Raw genomic sequence first — 27,403 nt, 5'->3', positions numbered from 1 at the left:
TGGCAGTCCTTTGCTGCTTGAAGACATAAACCTGTCAGGACGTGATGAAGGATCAAGAACTTCAACAGATCCTGTTTCAAGAACCAGATCCTGCAGAACTGCCATGCATCAGAAACGGCCTGTTGAGGAAAAGGAGTCCTTCCTTTTCTCTCCTCCTCTCACAAAGCTGACAAAGAAATTTAAAGGTGGGTGCGCTACGATTATACCCAAAACAGGGCGTATTTATTGCTGTTTTGCAAACCAGAGAAGACAGACCGTGAGGACGGCTTTAGGTATTGTAAGGAATGTAACCGTGCAAAATCAAAAATCCTGCAAGAGGCCATTCATCTTTTTTCTGAACTCTGTATGAGTGGGTGGCTAGTTGAGGTGGAAACAGATGAGGGGACTGCTCTGAGTAGAGTGAAATGAAATTTACGCTGAATTTTTGTTAGGAGCTCATTTTCTCTCAGTTTCAAAGCCCGAAGGGTATCTGTTATATGTATGTTTATGATATGTGCTTATATACGTTTTATAGATATGTATTTTATATATATATATATATATGATAGCCATCCTTTCCCCCCAGTGGGGAAACAAAGGAGACACGCTTCCAAGTTCCGTTCAGTTTTTAACTTAAAATGAGCTGCATCTTGCCACAAACTACACAGCTGTTTAATTAATTAGGTGATAGTTTCTCATGGGCATATACTTTGCTAGGGAGGTTATTGTGCATAGGCTTCTTTTGATTAGAGTGCGTGGTAAAAAAAAGTTAGGCTTTGCTGGTGTGGCGTTGTTTCCCTCGCGTGGGGAGAACATACTTAAATCTGTAGGAGAGAGTCACCAAAAACCCAGGCCTGTTGCCCGTGTTGCAGATGTCCCCGCAGTTCAGCTTGTCAGGTTGCTGTTTGTAAAAGTATGTTTCAGCATTCGGGATTGAACAGCTGTCTGGCCAGGGTGCTGGGCAGCCTGCCCTGGGGGACCCTGCTTGAGCAGGGGGGCTGGGCCGGGTGACCTCCAGAGATTCTGGAAGGCCTTTGTCTTCATGTGATGCTGTGATTCTGGAATCTGTGATGCGAGGGGCAAGCGGTGAGATGTCACTGGGGGGTGGCGCGCTGGAGGTGTCCTGCTGACTACGGTCTCCCTCTGCCAGGAAGGCTGCGTGTGTGTTCTGTGCTGAGGCACTCAGCACCTACGTCCGTCTGTCCAGGTACACCAAGCGGTGTGAAAAAGAGCATCATTTCAGAACTGACGTCGGGAGCTTTTGCAAACTCTGCCGCGTTAGGCAGGGACTGCACCCCTTGGATGACAGCGGAGTTTTGTCAGGGAATAGCCACAGGAGGTAGCTGGGTAAACTGGCTCTAGCGTCAAGTTCTGGGGTGGTTTGGCTTGTTTTTTCATTTAAAGGGAAGTCAAAGCTGTGGGCTGCATCAGCTCCGGGATCTTCTCTGCTGGGGGTTGTTGGGCTAGAGAGCTGAAACTCTTTCTTCTTCTCACCTGCTGCTGTAGATTCGTGCTTATGGAGCAGCCGCACAGACTCTGCAGGAGAATCTGTAGGCTGCGCTTGAGTGAGATAAGCCTGATTGTAGAATTCCGAGGCAGACGGTCTCCGATATGCTCGTGGCCTTTTAGAGTAAAACTCCTGTTTTGGTCTGAGTGGAGAGGTGATACCCCGGTGGGTCACGCTGCCACGCGGAGGGACTTTGACAGGCTGGAGAAATGGGCTGACGGGAACCTCAGGCAGTTCAACAAGGGGAAAGGCCAAGTCCTGCACCTGGGGAGGAACAACCCCATGCACCAGCATGTGTTGGGGGCTGCCCAGCTGGAAAGAGGCTTGGCAGAGAGACCCTGGGAGCCTGCTGGGCACCAAGCTGACCGTGAGGCAGAAGTGGCCCCCGTGCAGAGAAGGCTCTTGGTGTCCTGGGCTGCGTAAGGCGGAGCTTTGCCAGCGGGTGGAGGGAGGTGAGGGCTTTTGACTCTCTGGAGCCCCCGGATGCAGTGCAAAAGGCTGTCCCGCTGTTTACTTTGAAACGCTGACAAGCACCAAAAAGCAAATGCAGCAAAACTGCTGCAAAGAAGTTGTCCCAGTTGGAACTTGATCTGTGCTAGCTGTGAATGCTGGCAGAGTGGTCAGGCTGGCTGGCTGCAGCAGCGTCCTGCGATACTGGCTTTGCCATTGGCAACGCTTTTTTCAACGTGTTGACTTGTGCTTAGTGCAGGCCCCTGACTTACACTTCCTGCCTTTCCCACACTCCTTGGTTTTGCGCTGGCAGAAGATACTGGACATATTCTCAACCCGAGTGCTTGTGACTGGACATGTAGTGGATTCCAGTGCACAGGCTTCAGAGCATGAACTTTCTTACGGTGCCATTTTCAATAGCGCAGAGAACTTGCAGAACGTAGTAACTTGAGTAGTTTGCATTCCCATGTGTATGGAATATCTCTTGTTTAGCCACCTATTTAACCCTGTAAATCAGTTCAGCTCTCAAGTTTTGCCACCAGCACCTCTGTTTTGACATAGTGAAATACGAACTCCTTGTGGAGCACCTGTAGAAGTGTGGACACCGTCTGAAGGGCCTAGAAATTTCTGTAGTAGACTGCAGGGATGTGATGAGGGCAGGCAGTAGGAAGGAAGGGACTGGAATAAGGAATACGAGGATCTCAGAACAGGAAAATATCAGTGTTTTAAAGTGCTGTGTTCTGTTTCCATCGTAAGTGTATGGGAAACTACTTTCTGAATGATGAACTGTGGAAGTCTGTATTGCTTGCAATGTGAAATACGATTTTTCTCAGCTCGCATCTTATTAGCCTATGTGAGCAGACGTGAACTCAGGGTATTGGGTTTTTTCCTGTTATTTATCTTGTCCATACGTCTGTGTCACTTTTTGTTTGTGATCCCACAGGCATCAGAGAAGGGAAAGGATTCTCGCTTTGCTCTGCTGTGAGATTGAAAACTGTCCCGAGTGCCGCTTTTTTAAGGGAAAGAACTACAGGTGATGTACAGGAGATGATTCGCTGCATCCCGATGGAACTTGTGTCAATCTCAAAAATAGTTAGGGCTGACGTGGGTCATTTTTTTTTTTTTTTTTCTTTACAGTGAAGAGTGCGAGACCTGATGGCTCGGGTAACGAGCAGTCTGCTGCAGTTTCCCGAGGTGACTGTTCAGGCACTTGGGGAAGATGAGACAACCCTAGATTCTGTGCTGAGCGGGAAGTTTTCTGGAGGTGAGCATTTTCCTTTAAATTTGGTCTTGGTGCAAAGATGTTATTGCCTGGAGGTTACCTGAAGCACCGGGGCACCGTAGCAACTGTGTCAGGTTGGTGCTGTTAAGATGCGTCGGGTTTGCCGAGAACAGAAAGGATGTTTTAACTATTAAACGTGTTCATATTAAAACGTTAGTGTAGCTCAGCTTTGAAACTACAGCAGCCTGCACCCATCTTGTGCCATCAGAACAATTTCCGTAAGCGTTGCTGGGTCGGTGGCCCTCCTCAAATTCTAATTCAGTAAGAGGCAGTTTTCCAAAAAGTAATAGTGTTGTTTGGGGCCGTATTGATTTGTACCAGCTCAATCTCTGTGACCGTCACATGCCGAAATGTTACAGAGGCAAACCCCCCTGGTTTTACTTTTCTAGTGTGAATAAAAACAGAAGGAGGGGGAGAAGGCTGTTGAGCGCTGCATCCGTATTTCCCAAGAATCTGACAGGACGCAGATGAGTACCCAGTGAGAGTTGCTGAAAGTGGCTGAGCAGATTAGGTCATTGACTTTCTAGGTGATCTGAAAGTAGAGCTGGGTGCCTGCCCGGATGCCTGGGCTTCTGTTTAGACCAGCTAGAGTCCACCTGCCTGACTGGAAGTGCAGTGGTTGAGTTGAGTTACTCCTTGCTTTGAGTTTGAGGAAGTTCAGTGAAACAGCACGTGTTAAATTCTTCCTGTGCTCAGCACGTGTAACAGTTTGAGTTTACTCATGTGGTGCCCATTTTAAGATAAATTCTTGCTGAAGTCTAAATCCCTGCCCAAAGTAGGCATGTGGCAAGTAAAATGAATACACTAGAAACGAATTGGTTTAGATTTGCTCTACTCAAAGTAGGCTTTAGGACTTGTATTCCCCTATGTATTTAGAGGATTCTAGCAAAACCTAGCTGAATATGGTAAACAGACTAGAGATCAATATCTCGTAATCTTTATCCCAAACAATCAGAACTCTTCAGTGCGGGAGTGACAAGTACAAATGCAAAATAACAAAGGTGTTAATTTTCAATACATTCCTTGAGGATTTCAACGGGTGGCTTTAACTACTTGACCGGAATCGGGCGGGTTGGTCTTCCTCTGCTCGGTACTTTTACTGAAGGAAAGGGCGGTGACTGTGACTTCTCGGCAGTTTTCAGTCTTCTGCTGGACCTTTGCTTAAGTCCTCTTGCGTTTCTCTTCCAGGGAGCCATGGCCTGGCGTGGCAGGCGTGTGGTCCTCAACTCCAGGCGGTGAGCTCTGTGACAGGAGCGCGGCTCTCTGCGTACCGTTTCCAGGGAGCAAATAAACAGCCTCCCACTGTGCGTGTGGTAAAGGAGTTTTCCTGGCAGAAGAGAACTGGGCTGCTGGTTGGCTTGGAAGAAGCAGAGGGAAGCGTTCTCTGTCTGTACGACCTTGGAATATCAAGAGTGGTTAAAGGCGTGGCTCTTCCAGGAAGGGTACGTGCTTTTTAATTGGAGAAACGAAGCTTTTATGTTGTTAGGTGCTGCACGATCCTGTTTCCGGAAAAGCTTTGGAGCGTCTCTTTGCAGGAGGTATTTTTTCTGTATTGCGTTAGCATTCTGTCGCTTCAGAGTATCCAGTCAAGGCAGCCTTGATCCTGGGCCTAACGGTACCATTATCTTTGGAGTTGACTGATCGTAAGGTAAGTTTTGTGGTTTTACTGCAGAGCACATAGTTACCTAACTCTCCGCTTCCACAAAAAAGGGCATTGAAAACTATGCTTTTTGGGGCAGAGTGAAAAGGGAAACCCCCCCAGTCTTTAAAGTCTCTGTAGCATACATTTCCTGAATGGTTTATTCTGTCAGAAATACTGTCTTTAACATATCTCAGAGGTCTGTAGTTGTGCTGTAAATGACTTAGACCCAGTCCCATGAGTCTCAGACAAGCAAGCCGGTGACTTCAGAGCAGAACAGATTCTTTCTGTTGCCTTAGGTTAGAAAAAAGCCTTTAGTAAGTTATCTGACAGACTGTTGAAAGATCAACTTTCCGTGTGTGGCCCTTGAACCTCTGATTATTGAAATTGTGTTTGTGTGGAGGGGATACAGTGTTGTGATGTTGCCAATTTTTTCTGTCTTGTATAAGCCCTGGGCTCAAATGATGTGATGACCCCTAGTCTCATTGTCTTAATGCAAACAAGAATCAGCGTAAGTTAATTGAACATCAAGGTGCATTCTGGTTTTATCCTCCCAGAATCTGCAACAAGTAAATACTTCTTTCTTACCCAGCTTTCCGTAAAGTGATTTGGCTTGACTTGCTAGAACACGGGTGGCATTTTGCTTGTTTGTTTGTAATGCTACAGTGTGATTACTAGTAGTAAGCATTTGTACTGTGGTAATTTCAGAAGATAGGAGTTGGGTTGCCGCTCCACTGTGTTAGTTTGCCTATCACCTTGAGAAATCCCGGAGTTTCAGACGGAAGGGCATGCTGTGTGCTGACATCAGCATATAATCAGTAAGCAAATGACATTTGTGGAAAATGACATTGCTTTTTATAGTTTTATTTGTTAAATCTAAGTGAACTGGGAATAGGAGAAGGAAAGGTTAAGAAGGACCATGTCACCTACCGCCTCTGTGTCTACAGAAGTGACTTGAGGTCGAATGTAGTTCTCGGTTGTATTAGGGAGTTTTTCTATAGCACGAAGAAATGCCTCAGGAGAAAATGTGAAGAAACGTTGTGGGGGAAAAGTTGGCTGTTGTGTGATGAAGGTTGTGGATTTCGGAATAAAGTCACAGCTTATTTGAGTGTTTGCTCTTACACCCTAGTGCTCTGGATTATAAGCATGTTTGGTCTGTTGCTTTCATTTTGCTTCCTATCTTTTTGCGACTAGATGAGGCAGACGGGCATAGACAGGGCAGAGGTATTGCCAGTTGGACTGTTAGCTTTGAAGTTGTGAGTGTGGGAGTAAGGGTAAGCAAAACCAAGTAGATAAAACTTGTACTTGGCCACGGTCCATAGGTTTTGAATTTCTTCGGTAACTCGTACTTCCAAATTATAAGTTACGTCATACGCGTTTTGAGTCTGCTGGAATGTTTCTCTGGTCTTCACGCTGATGATCTTTAAACGTAAAATGCAGATCTGTTCTTAACATCACTTTCCACAGTACTAACAGTCGTTACTGTTTTAAGGCTTTAATGAGCACCTTTGTTTCTGGACTCTTTTCCACGTGGGTATATCTTCTGTGGACAGCTAAGCTGTAGAGTTTAACACTAGCTTAGAGTAACTGTGGTCCAAGGTGTGAAGCCCTTAGTGTTTTAATACAGGGTATTTATAGTGACCGTATAACTGCCTTCTGAGTAAGAGTAGGTGTGTAGTCACTCAGAGAATTAAAAAAACAAACTCTCAAGCTTCGACAGAATATTGGTGTAATTCTGTGTGTGTGTGTGTGAGCATCTCTCACTGCCCTCTGGATATACACGTGAAGCACAGCAGAAAACTCAGAGTGTCAGTGGAGTATTATTTGAATGGGATTCTTGGAAAAGCGAATCTGAATGTAAGGCATTAATTATCTAAAATTGGTTTATAATGGTTGCATGTTTCAGAACTATTGAACGGTATTTTGACAAATGTTCCTGGTCTATAGGCTTCTTCCGTAGTTGGAGTTAGCTTTTTATCCCACAAGCTGCTGTTCTTTTTGCTGCTGTTTTAGTCTGGCCTTTCAAATTTTTGTTCCCATTCACAAAAGTGCTGGTGTGCATGGAAAACTTTTTAGTTTATCTGGTTGTTACCTTTACCCTCCATGAGGACGAGCGTAAATTTTACTGAGCCAGTATCTCCCTTGAACACTGTGTAAAAATGTGTAATTCCCATGCAGATGGTGCGTCTACCATGCGACTTGACCGCTGCCTCGTGTGACTTACAGCCATGATTTATCGTAATACCTGTTTGGCAAAGGAGGCGTAGCCGGTGTCCCAGTGCCGATGGGCTGTGAGCAGTGGGAGAAGGCGATTTAGTTTTGTCTGTCTTCCTTCGGTCCCTTAATTACGGTCAAGTTTCTTGCATACGTCTGATTTTCTGTGTTTTCTTAGACTTAATTATTTCCAGGTAGCAAAGGGAGGTTGGTGAGCTGTAATAACAGAATGCGCCATGTGAGCGGAAGGTAATTCCGTTAAGTAACTGCGGGAGATCTAGTGAATGGGAAGAAGTACCAGGTGTTTGTAGAGGGCTTTATTTTATTATTTTTTCTTGATAAAATTGGATATTGTCTGTAAGCCTAATGATCCTGTATTTACCTTCTTGTTTCTGATGTGCTAATTCTGGTTTCACCTTCGAATGATTTCCGTTTAGCTTGTCAAGCAGCTTAAATACTGACTTGCACTCTCCCTGTAGGTAACTGCTGTAGAGCTCATAACTAATCACGGAGGCATCACCAGTGCGAGCGCTCGGCACCTACATCCGAGCCTGCAATGGCTCTTTGGCGTGGCAGCAGTGGCTACAGATGTTGGCCACCTACTTCTGGTTGACCTTTGCTTGGATAATTTATCTTGCAGTCAGAATGAAAGAGAAGCATCGGGTAAGCGTGCGCTTTTTAAACTTGAATTTAAAAGGAAGAAACCTGGTGTCTTTTTAACAAACAGTATGCGTGCCACTTTGCAGATACTCGTGTGCAGACATTGATGAGTGCTGATTACAGGTGGCAGTTTGACATCACCTAGTCCTGAACTGATGAAAAATGGGAGTGGCCCAGTGCTCCCGCTAATGCTGTAAACGCCCCCCTCCCACCACGATCCCCATGTCCCCGTGATTCTTGCCGGTGAGCTGTAGGGATTTCACCGTCTGAGTCGGTGCAGCTGCCTGGCAGGAAGTTGTGCCGGAGGTGCCCTATTTCTTGGGAACGTTGTTCTGCTTCTCTTAGCTGACTTGGGGCAGATCTTAAGCTTGCTTTTTGAAACAAATCCGACTTTCCAAAATTCATGCATGTGGGTGAATGAGATCTCCGGTTGGTGTATTCAGATGGCATACGCTGTTCCAGCTAATACAGCAGTGGCTTTGGGAGTTGATGGCACTTCAGATAGCTTCACCGTGAAGCCCCAACTCCTGATTTCCAAAGTCCAAGCCGAATTTGTCGCTGAAGGTTACGCTTTTACCTGGTTTTGCCATACGAGGGAGAATACCCGTCCGATCGGAGAGTTCTTATGTTCTCTGAATACACAGAAGACGGCAGTAGCAAAAGAAGCGTTGCATAAATGGGTATTTTGCCTGGGCTGGTAGAATTAGGTTACCCGTGTAGTCACGTCAGTGTTGAAAATGCAACGTGAATGGCATAACACATTCATTCCTTGTGTGGTTTTGTGTGTGTAGATCTGGAAGTTGCCAGTGGAATTCCTGTGGGAGTTCCAAAGAGAAGAAAAACTGTGGCCAGAGAAGGGAGACATCTCTGTTTTCAATTACAAAATCCTTCGGGAACAGCAGTATCAACCCTGAGCTACATAAGCAGAAGCAATCATCTCGTCGTGGGTTTTTCCGATGGCTACCTGTCACTGTGGAACATGAAAACGTTGAAGAGGGAGTAAGTAGGCCTTTACACTTGGCTGTGCCTGGCGGTGCACCGGTCTCCATGTTTTGCCTAAGGAAGGACGTTAATTACAAGAGAACTGTTTCCGGGACTGAAATTTTGCATGTAATCTTGGAAGAATGCTCAGAAATCCTCTTCTGACAGAGCTGTGAAGTCACACAAGGCCCGAGCGGACCGCCTTCTCCCCAGTGGACCGGGATTGTTTTCCTTACTGTGCCTGTGGATTGAGGCATTGTGGAAAGCGTGCTTCTTTGGGTTATGGCAAGCAGTTAGGACGTGATAGAGCTGATTTTTATCAGACAGTTTCTTCTTTCGGTGGCATTTGGTGAAACCAGGAAATGTGTGTATTTCGATGAAACAGATCTTAGAAATGCTTTTTCTGAAGAAGTTACTGCAATTAGGGCATGCATTGAAAGGCATAATTATGTTGCTAGTGTGATTTTGGTGGTGATATTCTTTAAAGTGTCCCGGATGATACTAGTGAGACATGAAGAATCAATAGCTGGTCTGTGCCTGAAAACATATTCTTTCTTACGTGTCAGCCTCGACCGAAACAGGGGAGTGAGCCATTCTGAGGCAGCAATGCACGTGAATGAGAGTTTGCGTGGAACACTTGGAGATGAGAATAAGGGACATGTGAACTCACGAGGAATAGAAAAATTAAGAGATGATTTTAAATCTGCCAGAGAGCAATCTCGCTCGAAATATTTGTCCAAATTCGGGTAGGGATTCACTTCAGCAAATCTGCAGTGCCTCTCCGGAAACTGTTGGATGCCTAAATAGACAGTGGAGGGATAATTAGACGGCAAGAAGCGACTGTGAAGGTACAGATAAGGTTCAGAAGTCTGGAAGAAAGGGGCTTTACGTAGTCCAAGTAAAGAAACGAGGAACTACTTCTGTTTGGCACTGGTTTACATTTGTTCAGAAGATACGCTGCGTTTTAAGTTCAATCTTGAAGTAGGCTACAGCAGCCAGAACAGTCATTTGCCTGGCAGCTGCAGTAATCGTCTGTGTTCCTCCCCCTCAGGCAGAGAAGGGCATAAACCCAGGCTGTTCCATTGGATGGACAGTAATTTCCTCACCCTTTGACAGTTGCATAAAAAGTAGTTGCTTCCTTGACTCACTTGTTTGAGAGGGAATTATGACCTCTGTACTTTGAGGATAAGCACAGAAGGTGCTCTTTTCTCAGGAGATGCTTCTAGCCCTCTACAAACTGTTAGGGCCAGTAGGATCACCTCTTAATTTCTTTTCTTTTCTTTTTCTTTTAAATTTCTTTAAACCTGTAGGGACCACTCTCAGCTTGCAGGAGGAAGGATTCCTGTCTATGCTGTCACTTTTCAAGAGCCTGAAAAGGATCCTCGCAACTGTTGCTACTTGTGGGCTGTTCAGTCTACCCAAGAAAGGTGAATAAACACTTACTATAAGCCACTGATTATTATTTTTTTTTTCAATATTTGTCCGCATACAGTTGATATATACGTGCATATATGTTTCGTTTGTTCAGCTGTGCAGACGATTCTCTCAGGTACGGAAGCCGTTAAGCTTATAATGCAACCTTGTCAGGATTTAGCAGAAGTGAAGAGGGACCTACTGGTTCCTGCCTCCCGAAAGGAGGCAAAGCAACAGCGGCTGTATTGTTGTGCTCGCTTTCTTAAACGCTTGCTTTGTTTCTTGATGACTGCTTCATGATTTCTTTGATATTCGCACCGTGGTATGAAACTGCCGCTGAAAGGAGCCGAGGCTGCAGACCTGGAACACTAAACGTGCCGCTACCGCAGCCTGCTGCCCCGGAAGGAGGGAGGTGACAGTATTGCCTGTCACCTCGTGCCAGCTTCAGCAGCCTCTGGAGCCTTCACGAGCCGGTTCAGCTCACCTGGCACAAAACGCTCACTGTTGAGCAGAGAGGGCGATGGTTTCCTGCCGGGCTAATGAATCAGATCAGAAGGTGGAAGGGTGCAGCGTATGCAAGAGAGGGACGGGAAGTTTGGTGGGGAGGGGAGGGGAGGGGAGAAAGAAAGACCTCTCTCTTTCAGCATCAGCAAGCTACTTGATCAGCCCAGCTGTCCAGAGAGTGTCAATCTTTTTGGGTGTGACTGTAAAGCAGTTTTGCTGGAGAACGCTTCACGGTGAAGAACCGTTTCCAAGAAACGTTAGTCCATACAGCATATTAAAGCTTTCAGACTGCATGGTTGGCATTTGTCCCCAAAGCTGTTAGTGCCAGCATTTCCTCCTTTGTGTTTTAGCCGCTAAATGTGACCGGTTGTCATGTTTTGGGCAGTGGGTTTTTCTTTTCAGCAAGAGCATGCTATTAAGAAGGCTTTGGTCTAGCTCTGATGAGGTGATGACAAGGACTATAAAGCAGCTTTGTAATCACATGTCATAATTTGTACCTTTTTCAGTGAAGGTGACGCTGTGAGTTTACATCTGTTGCAGTTACTATTTCATGAGAGAAAACGCCTGGCATCAGGACAGGTCATGTACGAGGTAAGACGTGCACGTATGTCAAAAGCTGAAAACAGTAATTTCCTCTTCGTGAGTAGCAGTTGAGTTGGCTGGGCTAATACTTGCCGTCAAAACTCAGAGCTGACTAAAAAAAAAATGTTTTGCCGAGTCTTCTTGGGCGTGGCCTTTGTCCGTACTTCTTGAGAACAAGTCATACAACTTCACACTGCAGTGTCGTGTGTTCCAACTAGATTCGTCTGCAAAGAGCCCATATACATGCAACTCCCGAAGAGGCAGCAGCTTTTCCAAATAAAATTCTTCTTAACTGAAGATGTGAGTAGCACCAGATTTCACCTCAGAGAGCTGAGGTCCTTCAGCAGCCTTTAAGAATGGGTCTACTAGAAATTCTGCTTGGCACCGTTTTTAAAAAAGCACACCAAAGGATTGAATAATGTTGTTGTGTTTGTGACCTGAGAAAGCTGTGGTGTAATTACTGTAAGACTTCCTGACCCTCTGCAGACTGTCCAATCAGTAGTACATTCACAGGCTTCCAGCAGGTGTCAGGCACCAGTCTCTGGGTTTGAGATATTTTACTCCCTCTGCTTCCCTGTGCTGAGTGCTGTGGAAGATTGAAACAGGAACCAATCTCGGGAGGGAGTTGAAGAAGGAACTAAACAGCTGGAGCCTCCGGGGAGAAAAGATGGGTTCTTCAGCTCGCTTCCAGATGAGCCGTGTAGCTTCGTACTGAGACCTGATGATACCTACTGCCCCCCAAAACAACTCCCAAGCCCCCCTCCCCAAACCCCAAAGATGCATTAAGCCAGGCCCTGTGCTCGACGGTGGACACTTTCAGTCTCAGAATACTTCCTTGTAGTCAGAGATTGGTCAGTACCACATGGCTCTCTGCCTATATGACTGGCTGAGTCAAGATCCTTGTCCATCTTCCATGGCAGAAAGTGTAAGAGTTGTTCCCGATTGCCAGGCCAAGTTTGAGTAAACAAAGAGGAAGCTAGCGTTGACCCTCGTTCATTGAATAGAATTCAGAGGAAGTTGAAAGACTTGTGTCTACTACAGCAGTGCTTTACTTTCCAGGAATCAGACTTGAGGCTATGAGACAGTGCAACTGACTTCTTACCATGGTAAAAAGTCACAAATAGGAGTTTTGGAACATGTGGCACTGTAGTTTTGTAAATAAGCATCAGAGTTGTGTCTCCACTGCCTTCAGGGCTGGTTTAAGCCTGTGCTCAAGCAATTAATGTAACGGAATGTTGAAGTTATGCTTACAAAGATCATTTTTATGCCATCTCGGGAGTTGGTAAATCTAGTGCCCCCAGGCGTGGCCATGCAGCACATCTTGGCCCTTGTCCTACACAGTGCCTGCGGCTGGACAGAGTATAGAGGCTCTGCTTTCATATCCGAGTCTGACCAGCGCATCTCGTTTGAAAACTGTCCTTGTAGTTTACTGGTCCACAAAGTAATTACTTAACACCTTCCATACAGCGGAGTTGCTCAGCTTAGATTTGCTTGCCCCAGTGGAAAATGTAAAATACAGTGGTTTGCTTCAGAAGGTGTCTCAGGCAGGAACTGGTATCTTCTTTCCCTTCCCCTCTGCCCCAACTCTGTGGCTGTTCATAGATGAATAAGAGAGGAAATTGATAGCCGTTCAAATTAATCTCCAAAAGGCTTATGGAGTTTGAGGACTTTATCTGATGCAACGGTCTTTTGGAATGATGGACTTCTCATTCTGGACAACATCATTTATTATAAACTGGTTTTAGTGATCGTTCCTTCTGTAATGAAAACGGGATCGGTTGCTTGGGCTTCATGCTAGTTTTTCAAAGAGGTGGTTTTGGCTTCTCTACTCTGCACGTGTCTGGTGGTGTCTGTTATTGCAGAAGTTACTTGATAAAATAGAATGAACTGTGCGTGCTTCAGAGCATAATTCAGCATTTTTCTTTTCAGTAATGAAAGACCCTTTTTTTTTTTTTTTTTTAAAGCCAGCCTTGATACTTATTAGTAGTATTTCCTAGAACGGTTAAGAGGAGGTTTGTCTCTTCTCAGATTAGGTGATTTAGGTGTATCATATCAAATCCTATGGGAGTGTACTGTGTCGTACCAGTTCATTTTAGAGCTCTGAAAGTTTAGGAAACTTCGGTAGAGTGTGGTACAATTGATTGTTGTGTTGGTTTTTCCTTGGTGGTAGTATTTTGTGTGTTAGGTGGGAGGGGGTGTTGGTGAGTTGTTTTTTTGTTTTTGTTTTTGTTTTTGTTTTAAATTGTAGAGCTGCTATTTGTCAATACACACAATGATGTGTTGCATGGTAGACAGCCTGAACAAATTCTGTATTTGGAAAGACAGTATTTCAATTAATGCTTCCCTAGGAAAAGGTGGTATCAGAGGTTCAGCACAATCCTGCTGGGGTTTCGGTATATCTCAAAGTAGTTTGCTGGCTCTGTAGTAATTCATGATCCTAAACGCCTTGGCCGCGTGCCTCCCACATCCTCTCTGCTTCCCCTTTTGCTGGTGGCCGTGCTTGATGAAGGAACCGGGGGATATTTCACCCATTAGTGTGACAAGATTAGAGGAGGAGCTGGTAAAAGCTTATGTGGTTTGAAAGGAGACGGTTACTCGGTAAGAAGTCCTCACAGCTACTACAGAGGGATGTGTTTTCGCTCTGGTGGTGTGCCAGTAGATAACACCTCTTGACAGAGCTTCAGCTGCTGTAGTGCCAAGACTTCTCTAACATCCTCAGTCCTGTAATCAAGAGCAAAGAGCTTTGCATGCGTATGTATCGCCTGATTTCAGATACCTCTTTGTAGATCTGTCCTCCGGTTTGTAAAGAAACCCTGGTGTTGCAAGGATTTCTGCAAAACATGATTAGAACCGAATAATGATAGGGGAATGCTAAATTTTGAAAACGTGCAAAGCCTTTACAGCCAAAGATACCCCTTAGGATTTGACGCTTGATTCTCTTGCGTGCCAGATGTTGTTTCTGTTTGCCATCAGAAAGAAGCTCATGGGAAATACACAGTATAAGGTGCATATTATGTTACATTCTGGTACATAGATTCTTTCATATTTAGGAATAAGGCATGTTTTTACGCCAAAGTGACCTTTTGTCTCTCCTTTTTTCCCCAGGGTTTGGAATACTGTGACGAAAGGTTCAGTTTAGATCTCACGTGTGGAGTCTTTCCCTGGAGAGGGCCGACCGGCAATACCAAATTTCTGAGCTGCCAGACTGTAGAAAAATTTCCCAAGCCGGTTGACGGAGAGGATAGCGTTAATGAAGGTTTGTTCTGATGTCCGTGCTTGGTTATTCTAAAAAAGTAGTTTGGGAATCTAAGCAGTGAATGTTGTTCTGTACCCACAGAAAGTCAGAAAGTCTTGAGTATCTGTAGAGACGAGCTTGTTGGGCTTATTTAAATAGACAAAAGGGTTGCTTGAGTTTTGTGGGACTTCCTTAAGGGGGAAATTGGGGTTTATTTTGTGCTTGCTGACATGCTATAGCACTGTATAGTAGGGCCATCTCTGCAACGTTTGTCAGTCATTTTATTCCTCCAGCTGTCTTCTTGGAAAAAGAAGATCATTCTCTGCGTTGCTTAGGAATGTGATCTGAATATTTTTTTTTTCCCTGTTCACACCTATGTCTGTATCTGCACCCAGCTGGCGGCCACTCACAAGTGGTGTTCCCCAGGCCTCAGCATTGGGGCCAGTTCTGTTTAAGATCTGTATCAGCGATCTGGATGAGGGGATCGAGTGCACTTGGGTCACAACAACCCCACGCAACGCTACAGGCTTGGGGCAGAGTGGCTGGAGAGCTGCCCAGCGGGAAAGGACCTGGGGGTGTCGGTCGGCAGCCGGCTGAATGTGAGCCAGAGGTGTGCCCAGGTGGCCAAGGCGGCCAAGAGCATCCTGGCTTGTATCAGCAATAGTGTGGCCAGCAGGACTGGGGCAGTGACCGTCCCCCGGTACGCAGCCCCGGTGAGGCCGCACCTTGAAGTTGAAGGTTCTGGAGAACAAGTCTTAGGAGGAGCGACTGAGGGAGCAGGGGTTGTTTAGCCAGGAGAAAAGGAGGCTGAGGGGAGAGCTTGTCGCTCTCTACAGCTACTTGAAAGGAGGTGGGAGCAGGGTCGGGGTTGGTCTCTTCTCCCAGGTGTCATGGATGGGTATACTAACACGGTAATAGTTTGGCAGCAAATTGAGATTTATTAATGAGTAGCAGCACTTAATCATTAACCACTTGAATGATTTACAAAATAATTCAGTAAAATACGTTATGATTAAAATAGTGACTTAACTGTACAGATTCAAAAATGACAAGAATCGCAATGACTTACTGTGTGGTATCCTAAATCTATCTCTCCATCTCTCTATCTCTCTCTCTATCTCTCTCTCTCTATCTGTCTATCTATCTGTCTGTCTATCTGTCTGTCTGTCTATCGATCTATCTACGTATCTATCTATCTAAGTACATATGTTTATTCATAAACACAAGATGTACAAACACAGACAGACAAAAATATTTGGATCCAGTGAAATATGTATGTACCCACACTCGTAAAAACAGCTGTGTATACCCAAACACATAGATAAGTAGAGAGGCGGGTGAAGAAAAGCTAGCCTACGGTTAAAATTTCCCTCTTCTCAAGCTTAGAGCAAATACTTGCAAAGCATCATCATTCCTCAACAGCCAATAACTGAGACCCGAGGGGGGCGACTTTGCCCAGCCCATCATTGGCTTCGACAGCAGACGGTGCCTCGAGGAGTTGATAGCTGAGAGGCGTCCCAACTCAGGGGAGATGCTGGTCACAGGCCCACTGCGATCCAGGAGAAGAGCTCAGAGGGTCTCACCTGGGGTCACTGTTTATGGGCTCCAGGATAACTGACTTTCGTTAGGGACTTTTCCACTCTGGCCCAGCTCCTGATGAGCTATTTGGGTGTTTTCCACCAGTTGCGCAGGCCCAGAACTTGCTGGATGCGCAGTGCTGTTATTGCCCTCCCTCGGCCACTTGCCAGGTACAGAGGTACTAGTCTGTCAGGAGGTGATGGACTGTTACTCCTGCTCCCAGGTGATAGGGAGAGCAGGATCCAGGATGCAGCGGTAGCTTTCCTTGACCATGTACACAGTTAAAACTCTTATGGTGTCTTTCATTATCTTGCAGTAATTAAATATACCTCTCTGGGTTTACAAATCCAGTTACGCTCTGACCATATCTTCGAGCCTGCTGCAGTGATAACTTGCATAGCCGTTTGTTTTGACTGCGTTAGTCACCTTCCCCCGCTTCTTACGGGCCTTGACTTCTGTCTGGTGTCACAAAGACACTTGCATGACCTTTCTAGGCTATTTCTGCTGATTGTCTTTGACTTAGTCCTGAAGCGGCAACTTCCGTGTCTTTTGTGATGCCATCCTCGAGCAACGGTGTGTCAAAATCTAATCAAAGCACCTTTGGATTTTCTCCACTTGTGCCATGTTTCTGAGAGGAGTGCCTTCTAAAAACCTGTTGGAAACAAAAAAGAACACCACTCCCCCAACACCCCCAAGAAAACCAAAAAAACCCAAACGGCAACAAAAAAACCCCTTTCTGCCTCCTTTTTCTGAAGTATGAGGCATGGAAAAAATACCTGTAACTTTTGTTTCTGTATTTGTTTTGTGTGATAATTGTGTTCTTTCGGTGCGGACATGCAGGAGAGGAGCTGTTCTGAAAATGTGTGGTTGAGACAAAGCTGGAAATTAGTAATGCTGGCTAAGTGATACAAGTGTATACGATGACTATTTGTGTGCTTTCTAAAAGAAGCAGTGTCTGTGTTCCTAGCATATTTTTTTTTTGCTCAGCTGTTCATCTAGCTAAATGTCTTGTTCAACTCTTAATGCGTGGAAACTTAATAAGCTACTAATTATGTATCTGATTTGGCTTGGAACGGATACAATCCGAACAAGAAAAAGGGGCAGGATGCCTGGAACCTGTCACAGAGGTGTTTGCTACTCCGTGAATTGTTTTTCTTATTCTTAGTCAGTGTTGTTTTTGCATGAGTGGTAGAACAGAATTAAACCAAACTAGGAAGCGGTGCTTTAAAAATATCGGATACGGCATGTTTTCTACAAATAAGAAACAACGTCTTGTCTTTTACAGTAATATCTCCTGAGACCAGTGTATCAGTCTTCAGCTGGCAAGTGAATACGTATGGTGAGGGAAAGCCATCTACTTACTTGGGTGTATTTGACATTAACCGCTGGTATCACGCTCAAATGCCAGATTCACTGAGGTAGATTTTTCTTAGCTTCTTTTCAGTGTCCCCCCAGATAATTCATCTGAAAGTTGGCATTTAGCTTATGCACTTGTTTTCTTTAAGGCCGGAAGAACTCCTTCACGACTGCCCCTATTTTGCGCTGTGGTCACTGGATACTGGACTAAGTATGACTTCTCCAAGCCTCGTTTTGGATATTCGAGTACGTGAGCAGAGTCTCTGTCGCGGAGTGCCTCCTTCCTATCCACCACCTGATCAGTTTTTTAATCCAAGCTCCTATAATTTTGGTAGGTATTTCACTGCTTTTTATAGTGATAAGCTCAAACTGAGGTCAGATGACATGAAATAGTTCTCTTGTTCTCTGTCACTCGAAAACCAAACCCAAACCCCCAAACCCCCAGCTCCCACAAACCCAACTCAAATTACGTTGCACTAAGGTGGGATTTAAAATTGTGAAACACATCCGAGAGTGTGCTGAGTTTTGGGGTTTGGTGCTTTTATGATAGAGCCTGCGAAGAGGTGATGGTTATAAAATGAAATGACTTTGAACTGAAGCTCAAAGCACAGCACCTCGATTGCGCTAGAGATGAAAGTTCTAGACGCAGTAATTATTTTTTTAAAAAGTCTGTAAGTGATCTGGTGAGGAAGATGGGCACTGAGATCTGTCTTTCCAGATACTGCTGTTTAAAAACTGTAAACTGGTCATAACGTAACTGTGAGCGTATGGAAGCTTGTCAAATGTTGGTTGTTTCTGCAGATGGTACGTGCTTGCTGAACTCCGGAGTTGTCCATATGACTTGCACCAGCTTCCAGAAGGAGGTGATCATTTACCGAATCTTTATTGAGAATGTGAAGAGATGGACCTTTTCCAAGTTTTCTCCTGCACTGCTTTCACTGTCAGAGATGGGTTTATGCTCGTCCTGCCCATCCACACGCATAATTGCAGTTGTACCCTGCCAGTTTTATGCAAATGAGAATGTTTTCAGTCTGCTCTTGGAACTGTAAAGTGAGCACTGCCTCCTGATGAAGCGCGATCCGAGACTGAACGTCTAGAAGGGAATACAACGTTGCTCTAGGAGCAAGAACAAAAGCGTTCCTAAGAAGAAAGCTGTTTCTTCTCTATTACCCTTCAGTCGCACTGCCTGTGTAGTCTTGAGTTAGGGTTTTGATCCCTGGTCTGCTTGAAAAAGGAGGACAGAATGGAGAAAGTGAAAAACTGTGTTTGAGAAGTATTTGAGAAGAAATTTTTTTTTTTTTTTCCCGACCCTGGCCAAATTCTAACTTCCAAGCCAGGGCACAGCTTGTGGCAAATAATTTTGAATTAAGTTTCAGCTCACTACGTATTGCCAACATAAATCAGCCTCTGCACAGAGAGGCTTATAAAGGCTCATGCAAAGCGTGATTTGAAGTTGTGTGTTAGTTTTAGCTTGTACAGAAAGTAATTTGTGTCAGTGTTCAGGGAAAAAGAAAGGCCCGTGTTTTGACAGAGAAGGGAGAAAATACTTAAGCATTGCAAGGGCCAATATTTTGTTTTACAGGATTTTTTTTAGAAACTGTAACTGCTAGTTTGGCTGCCGTCCTTACGACTCTACGTAGTAATGCTTACTCGGATTGCTAACGCAAAGCATATTGCTGATGTGAGCTTCCCGAGAGTCTAAGTGAACAATTATCCTATTTCTCTTAGTGGTTAGCCAGACCCTTAGTGACTGAATAATACTGCTGTCTTAATCTGTAGTTTTTGATTGACGTTTCAGACCTTGAATTTTTTGAAGAAATCTGGTCCTTTAATACGTGAAGCCATTCATGATAGCTGCAAGAGGTGTCTTGCAGCTGGCTGTCTGTCTCCCAGGCCAGCTGATGTCCAGCCACCCAGTTTGGGTCAGGTGTCTGCCTATGAGGGAATCAAGGGGGAAATACATCCATCTTGCCTGACAGGGCTGTAGAGGCTACAAGACGTGGTAACCTGATGTTCCCATTATTTGCGAGTTGCACTGAGCTGCAGGTGTTGGCTTTAGTCAGCAGAAGTGATAGTACTCTTAGATCCAAACTAGGGAGTTTGACGGGGAACAGCCCTGATAGGCCTGTCTCTAGAGACCCGTCTATAAATTCTGTGCCACAGATACGCGCAAGGAAGCGTGCAGGCCGTGCTGGTCATGCGCAACACAAAGCATCTTTGCCTCAGACCCCCCGTGGCCCCCGTCGGTGTCTCCGAGCGTTGGGCTCAGTGCAGCAGCTGACGACGGGGGGGTCTCACTGGGATGCGAGCTGTTGCAAACATCAGCTGGCTGCACCAGACATGATCACCTGCTCCCAAGGAAGTGGGCTGTGGTAAACAATTACTGCTGCCAGCTCCAGTACAGCCGGCACGTCGTCCCGTAACTTCATGAATGACTTGCTGCTGTTCTGTGCAGTGCACTCGCTGTAATTAGTTAACTGCTTTACGCTTTTTATTCATCAGAATGATCGCCATCCTCGCTTCAGAGAGGGGGCATGTGCCAGAAAGTCTGAATTACGCCCATATCGGAAGATCCTTCCTAGAGTTCAAAGGCAGCTGGCTGCAGAGAGAGCCAGGCCTTACCATTTGCCTTCGTCGGCCTTAAGAGGAGGTAATTTTTAGCGCGGGGAATACAGCGGTCAAGAAACGCTCACTTTGATAACACAAGGCTGATAGGTTTTCCCTTGTGCTTTACAGTTGCGAGACCAAAGCCAGTATCAAGAGCAAGAAAACCAGCCAATTCAGGATATCTGGATATCATAGCAACTTTCATGAGTAATGTGTTATCCAGAATTGGAGCAGCATGGGCAGGAAATGAGCAGAAAACCTTTTCCTCACGATATGATAGGTAAGCAGCCTTTTCACAAAGTTCAGTTTTGAGCTACGTGTGTGGAGAGGAATAGCGAAAAATCCATTTGGATTATGTTAGTATTCTGGAAGGAAGGTGTACCTGAATAAACTTTGATTGGCTTTTTTGTAATCAGTTCATCCAAAGTAATATTTGGAGAGAGAGTTTTTCGGCTATGATAATCTTATTTAGGCCAAGACCTATACTGACACGATGGTAAATGTGTTTTCAAGAATTTAAGACAGCTGAAACTAGAACTGTGGTTGCCACCAAGCTCTCGGTGTACTGCTTTTGAGACACTTGGTTATGTGGCCAAACAGGGATCTTTGACCGCTTCCTGCCCAGTGTCTGCTTCGTTTCTGCCTTTCCTTCTTAACATCGGGCGGAATTGTAACGAGCGGAAAAGAGGCTGGTGGTTGTCAGATGATTTTCCTTCAGGGGCGATGGTCAAATAAACCTGAATTCCGGTATGTTTGGACTTCAGGGGAGTGAAAGTCAGTTACCTTTCCCTGTTTGTTCTAGTGCTAGAGTTGCAGAGCCACCAGCCGTACCTCGTCCTCTCCCTGAGGCAGAGTTGCGCAGTGCGGTTGTTGGGACACTGGTCACAAGATTTTCACAAAAATCTTCCAGGTATAGTAGATCTAGAGAGTGAATATTTCAAAATGGTGTTGCTTTTCTTATGTCTGTGTATATGTATGTGTGTGTGTGCGTGTGTGTATATACTTTCTGTGTTTGCAAAGTGCTCTGTTTGCATTTAGTTTTGTATCTGGTAAAGAAAAGGGCAATTTAAGGACACAACTCGGTGGAGAATTTGAAGTGGTCCCAGCATTGAAATGCAGGTGAATTTCTCTTTGACGTGAGAATTACATCCCTTGGTCAACTTAAAATGGGATTTCTCTTCCCTAAGAGGCAGTGATTTAGGAAATCAAGCTTGAAATGTACAGAAGTAACTAAGAAAAAAGGAAAGGCGGTAACTTGTGCGTGGACCTGATACATCCCCCCAACAGTGAGGGCTCACCTCTATTTCTCGTTCCTTGAATGTCTTTCTTACATCTCATCTCAAGATTTCTTGAACGCCGCGTGATTTTCTTCCTTAGTTTATTTATGTTCATATTTTAAATTGGGTATCTTAACAGGTTGCTGGGTTTGGTGGATCGTCCTGTCCCTTCATGTTCTGCAGCACAGGGTGGTAGCTGGCAGTCACCATTGTTACAAAAGAATTCTTCAAGAGCACCAGAGTTCAATTTGCTACAGACTCCTCTTGTGGTTAAGGTTTGTATTTGGAAAAACAGTAAGAACCGACCAAACAAATGGCCTGTAAACTTTGTTTAAAATGAAACCACCAAAATGTTTGACACAAACACTGCTGGATTCAAATTGTGTCAAATTTTCAGAGCATGTGGGGTGGTTGTACATACAGTCCTTTTGGAAGCAGGAAGTTGGGAAAAGCCTTGAAGAGGGCAAGTTTAGTTCTAAGCTAATTGCAGTAGGCACGTTGTCCCATAACTTCATGAACTGTGCAGAACAAAGGAAGTTAAAATTGGGCTTTTCAATATGCTTAGACCCTTAAAGATGCAGTTTGTGGCTTAACCATCTCGTTATGCAAGCGCTCAGCAGCTCTGCACAGTTTGACTTGCATAGCCACCAGCAAGAACGTGCATGCTTCAGTTTCTTAATCCGGTGAAGTGAGTGACAGCTAAGTGATGTCCGTTAAGGGATGTCAGTCTCTGTCCAACTCAGTGATGGCTTTTGGCAGCAATTGTACTGGTTAATTGTTTGCGTTAAACTGTGTGTCCATTCAGTGCCTTCAAACTCTTCTCCTGTAAGGAAGTAACAACATTTGACCTGTCTTCTTGGTGCGGGTCTCTTTGCCTTTGCCTGCCTGAACAAAGTAGTTGTGATCTCTCTGAATGACAGCCTTTTTCTTCTCATTGAATATCGTCCCTCTCATTGAGCTAGTTTCCTTCTCCCCCTTTCAAACCCTTTCCATACTGTAAATTCTTCTTCCGAGCCGAGGTAAGAAGACCTGGATGCTTCTAGGTGAAGATGTGTAGGTATTTGTACAGCAGCCCCTTAATTTGGTGTAGCGCGCGGATGGATTCATCAGTGAAGCAATAAGCTCTCGCTGTTGCTTTGCTGATTGCCATTTTGCATGGCAGTGTGTTCAGTGGCAGTAGCTGGGGTAACATTTGAAGTGGTACGCCTTTTAGAGAGCAGAGTAGGAATTGCAAAAATTACTGGGAAGGGAGAGAACAATGCAGAAATCAAGACGCCATATCCTTGTTTCCTCAGGAAATTAATTTGAAAAATCACATTTTAGTTGGTGTTGGTGGGAAAAACCAACCAACCAACCAACCAACCAACCAACATACCAAAAGAAAACCAAAAATCCACAAGATCCTGGGGGGTTTTATCGTTAAGATTTTCATACCTTTGGAGAAAGAGCAGTGCAGAGGTTAACTTTGTCCTCCCTGCCTCTGCAACCTCAGTCTGTAATTGAAACTAATGCTTTGGAGAAGTGGAGTCTTCCGTTTTGAAGGTACGAATTGGTTTTCAATTAAATATTTTTCTTTCTTTTCATAGAAAGCTGAAGTTTTGGCCACATCTGCTTCTGGTTTTCCCGGCTTTACTCCTCAGTCTATTCTCAGATCCAGCGTTCGCAGCACACCCCAGGCAACTCCCTCTGCGTTTCCAGGAGAATCAGTTACTCCTCCTCCCAGAGCAAACAAACACAGAGTGTCTTTCAAGGAAGGGAACTCAGATGAGAAATGGACTGTTGGGGTAAGCTGGGCTGTAGTTAGTGGATTTTACAGTCAAAGGCTTTCTAGTCTGTTATTTGGTTTAGAATTTTGGACAGTTTGCCAGAACTCCTTATATTGAGACCTGGACCTGCGATCAAGAATGGCAGGCTTGAATTTGGTCCAAAAAGGTTCCGCTAGACCTTCTGTAACATCACCCGTCGGCAGGCAGATATTCAAAATGCATGTCGGTGTCCTTGGCGGTTTCGCTCAAGCGTTGTTAGGAGCTGTGGTTGTTCCAAATTGCTAGCTCAGCTTCCCGCGATGCCTTTTCAAGCGGTGGTATGGCAGGAAGGTGAGGAATACAGCTCGAGCCATTGTTTGGGCTTGTTAAGGTTTGTGCATCTGAAAGCAGCAGAAGTCATGAGCTGCATTTACTTTTGATCTCTCTTTCTGCGAGGCTGAGTTTGCTTAACTTACGGTAAAAACAGACTCGGGATGAAGAGAGCTGGTCTGTCGCCTGTTCTCTAGCCCCAAAGTTCTGGGGTTTGCTTCTTGCCTCGCACCGGGCGTAGCATTCATACTGCTGTCAAACGAAGTTGGTCCACCTGCTAGTTGCCCCCTTCTACTCGGCCTTTGGTCCCGTCGGTTGGATTCCCTGACCCAGCTCGTTAGGCAGTTGCGGAAGGACCGTGCCAAGACCAGGGGCAGAACAGGGCCGTGTGCTCGTGTCTACATGTCGGAGCTCTCCGCAGGGTACAAACAAGTTGTCAGGATCTGGTTTTGTTACACCTCTTACTGCCTGTTGTAAGGGGTTCCTCAAAGGTAACAAGAGGCGTATCGGAATAAGGTTCTGCTGAGTGCCAGAACTGTTTTAACTGACAGTTGTCGGTTCTGTTACTGATCTAGTCTGCCTTCCACTTTGCTAAAATTACCGGGTGAAGTTGGCGTGTGCTGATGGGTAGAACTTGCTGCTGTTCTGTGCAGTGCACTCGCTGTAATTAGTTAACTGCTTTACGCTTTTTATTCATCAGAATGATCGCCATCCTCGCTTCAGAGAGGGGGCATGTGCCAGAAAGTCTGAATTACACCCATATCGGAAGATCCTTCCTAGAGTTCAAAGGCAGCTGGCTGCAGAGAGAGCCAGGCCTTACCATTTGCCTTCGTCGGCCTTAAGAGGAGGTAATTTTTAGCGCGGGGAATACAGCGGTCAAGAAACGCTCACTTTGATAACACAAGGCTGATAGGTTTTCCCTTGTGCTTTACAGTTGCGAGACCAAAGCCAGTATCAAGAGCAAGAAAACCAGCCAATTCAGGATATCTGGATATCATAGCAACTTTCATGAGTAATGTGTTATCCAGAATTGGAGCAGCATGGGCAGGAAATGAGCAGAAAACCTTTTCCTCACGATATGATAGGTAAGCAGCCTTTTCACAAAGTTCAGTTTTGAGCTACGTGTGTGGAGAGGAATAGCGAAAAATCCATTTGGATTATGTTAGTATTCTGGAAGGAAGGTGTACCTGAATAAACTTTGATTGGCTTTTTTGTAATCAGTTCATCCAAAGTAATATTTGGAGAGAGAGTTTTTTCAGCTATGATAATCTTATTTAGGCCAAGACCTATACTGACACGATGGTAAATGTGTTTTCAAGAATTTAAGACAGCTGAAACTAGAACTGTGGTTGCCACCAAGCTCTCGGTGTACTGCTTTTGAGACACTTGGTTATGTGGCCAAACAGGGATCTTTGACCGCTTCCTTCCCAGTGTCTGCTTCGTTTCTGCCTTTCCTTCTTAACATCGGGCGGAATTGTAACGAGCGGAAAAGAGGCTGGTGGTTGTCAGATGATTTTCCTTCAGGGGCGATGGTCAAATAAACCTGAATTCTGGTATGTTTGGACTTCAGGGGAGTGAAAGTCAGTTACCTTTCCCTGTTTGTTCTAGTGCTAGAGTTGCAGAGCCACCAGCCGTACCTCGTCCTCTCCCTGAGGCAGAGTTGCAGTGTGGTTTTTGGGACACTAGGGACACAAATATCAGTATATGTTGGGGGGGTTTTTTGTCTTCCCTTTACAAAAACCACCTGCATGTTATTGACTGTGAGGTTTTGTTGGCTTTTTTTTTTTGTATTTTAATAAAGGTAACCAACGATGATATAGCACTGCCTGGGGATTCATGGGAGCATCATCATGGAATGGCGGAGGATGCATCGTCTGAGACTAGAGATAAGGCAACTGTGCTTACTCTGAGCAATCCTGAGGAGGATCGTGCTGAAGTGGAAGCGTTTTCAAAAAGCATACCTGGAGATGGTTTGGAGAAAATGGATGTCAGCAAAGAAAACAGCAACTTCTCTGCCCGTTCAGACCAAACTACTTTGGAGTATCACGATGCAAAATCACCTGGCGGTTTTTCATCTGTTCCCATGTGCCGAATCGCAAATAGCTTAGCTGTTGATTTCTGGTGGCGAAAAAACAAGCTACAGGCAGCAGCCAGCCCGTGTTTTCTCATGAGTTGATAGGCAGTGCTTTTCACCTCTTAGTCTAGGCCAATCTGAAAATACTATGAAATTGTAGACTCTCAAGTAAGAAGGTAGCAGTTTTTTCTTATTTTGTTGGTACTTTTGTCTTCTGTGCAAAACTTGCAGGTTTCCAATCCAGGAATGCTTTTTTTTTTCTCGGCAAAGTAGTCCAGGTAACGAGTCTCTTGGATGTGCTTGGAGATAAATGTTCTGTGGTTCCTGTTGAATTCAAGCCGTTCCTAAAATAAAATGTGTTTTTCAAAGCCCTCTGCCGTGTGGATGACCAGTATGCGAGGGAGAGGGAAAAATGCAAGTTACAGTTACCGACGTGTCCGTTGGTTCAGGTCGCTTCCTCCTTGGCTGTGTATCCCCTGGCATAGTTTAAGAGCAGGCTTATCCCACAGCAGTCCTTGCTGTGGTGTGCCTTGCTGTTCAACTTGGCTTAAATGCAGACAAAAGCAGGAGCTATCGCTGGGTGACCGATCGCTTGCCTTTTGGTGCTACAACAGTATTTTCAGTACACAGAGAAGGGTGCAGGGAAGTAGTGTGTGATTTCTGTGAGCACCAACAGCACAAGCATATGTGGCCCTCAGAATCCAGGGCGCTGGAAGGCCTTTACGTTTCATCTAGCCTAGTGGTCTCGTAGTGGCTTCCGAAAGGGCGAGAACGGTATGCTCGTCTCAGCCGGATCCAACAGCTATGCAGGCCAGGTAAGATTTTACTCAAAGAACCAACTACAAGCAGTTGTAGCTAATACACGGTCGTAGACTGCTCATTTAGTTTATCTCCCATTATTAACGTTCATGTAAGCGTACTGCAGGTGACTGGCACGGGTCGGTTTACTGGTTGGAAGCCTTACCTAGCTTTTGCCTACGCTCCCGTCATCCCGGAACTCGGTATTACTTTCAAGCACGTTTGCAAATCTTGATTCAACCTGTTAGTGGGGGCACGCGTCCCGGGCAGCAGTGCTTGTGTATGCGTTTGCTTGCTCATCTGTGAAGAGGATGCACTCGATCGTTGTTTAGAGCGAGGTGTTGTGTGATCTGGCCCAAGGAGCGCTGGAGAACGCCTGGCAAGGTTATAACGCTGCTCTGCTGGCGTACGGGCAGGCCGGCTCGGGAAGAGCTGTTGGACGATCGGCTGCGCTGCAAACAGAGGCCCGGTGCCCGTTGTGTGCAAAGAGCTCTTCAAAGCCACCCAGCATTGGGAAAAGTACAAGCAGTGCCAGGTGGGATTAGCGCAAAGTGTCACTTCTTTCCAAGACCTTTCAGGCGGTACTTTAAAAGGCTGGGTTACTCTCAAATCGGAAAAATGGGAACCGTGACTCTGGAGCAGCTTCCGGTACAAGACAGAGTGGATCCTCTAAAATACTGTGGGAAACAAAGTTGAGGTAGTACAGCTGGATTTACAGATGGATATGCATGAGAAAGTCTTTCCAGCACCTCGGTAAGGAAAATTAATGCCGCCTTCTATACAGCTTCATAGGGTACAGAAGCTTTACAGTGCCGCGCCTCTCCGCTACAGCAGAGGCCAAGTTTTCAGCCATGCAGTACAGCTTTTGTAGCTGCTGGATGCTCCCACTCCATCAGCATCCTGCGCTGGTTGTCCAGCGGATTCGAGCACTGCTGGAAGCAGAAAGCTTCACGCCCGTGCAGCAGGGCCGTCTGTCTGTGAGAGTACTGCCCTGGTTACTGAGGGCTGCTTGCGATTTACTCCTGTGTTCCTTCCCCTTCAGAAAGTGCTTTGTCCTCCCAAACCAGCTTCCCCCGCTGTGTGCCAGCAGGAACGACGCAGGGATGCCGTTTGTGAACGTGTTTCTGTGGAAACTCATTCCTTCCCATCTCGCTTGCCGTACCAATGTGGAAATGAAATCCCTATCTGTAGT

General features: G+C 45.5%; 1 protein-coding gene across 1 annotated transcript; it reads left to right on the top strand.

Moving 5' to 3' along the window:
• Positions 1-4,203: 4,203 nt before the first annotated feature.
• On the top strand, positions 4,204-25,785 carry LOC122153742 (protein ELYS-like). Its single transcript, XM_042796119.1, has 18 exons — positions 4,204-4,221; positions 4,361-4,660; positions 7,551-7,734; positions 8,523-8,730; positions 10,023-10,139; positions 11,136-11,220; positions 14,317-14,467; positions 17,310-17,442; positions 17,530-17,711; positions 18,182-18,243; positions 19,883-20,030; positions 20,117-20,267; positions 20,790-20,897; positions 21,404-21,539; positions 22,851-23,048; positions 24,040-24,187; positions 24,274-24,424; positions 25,141-25,785. The coding sequence occupies exons 1-18, from the start codon at positions 4,204-4,206 to the stop codon at positions 25,142-25,144; spliced, it is 2,484 nt and encodes an 827-aa protein (XP_042652053.1). The 3' UTR covers positions 25,145-25,785.
• The last annotated feature ends 1,618 nt before the right edge of the window (positions 25,786-27,403 follow it).

This window comes from Tyto alba, unplaced genomic scaffold (genome assembly GCF_018691265.1).
Source record: "Tyto alba isolate M040663 unplaced genomic scaffold, T.alba_DEE_v4.0 Super-Scaffold_22, whole genome shotgun sequence".
NCBI lineage: Eukaryota > Metazoa > Chordata > Aves > Strigiformes > Tytonidae > Tyto > Tyto alba.
This window is presented reverse-complemented; position numbering and strand designations above follow the sequence as displayed.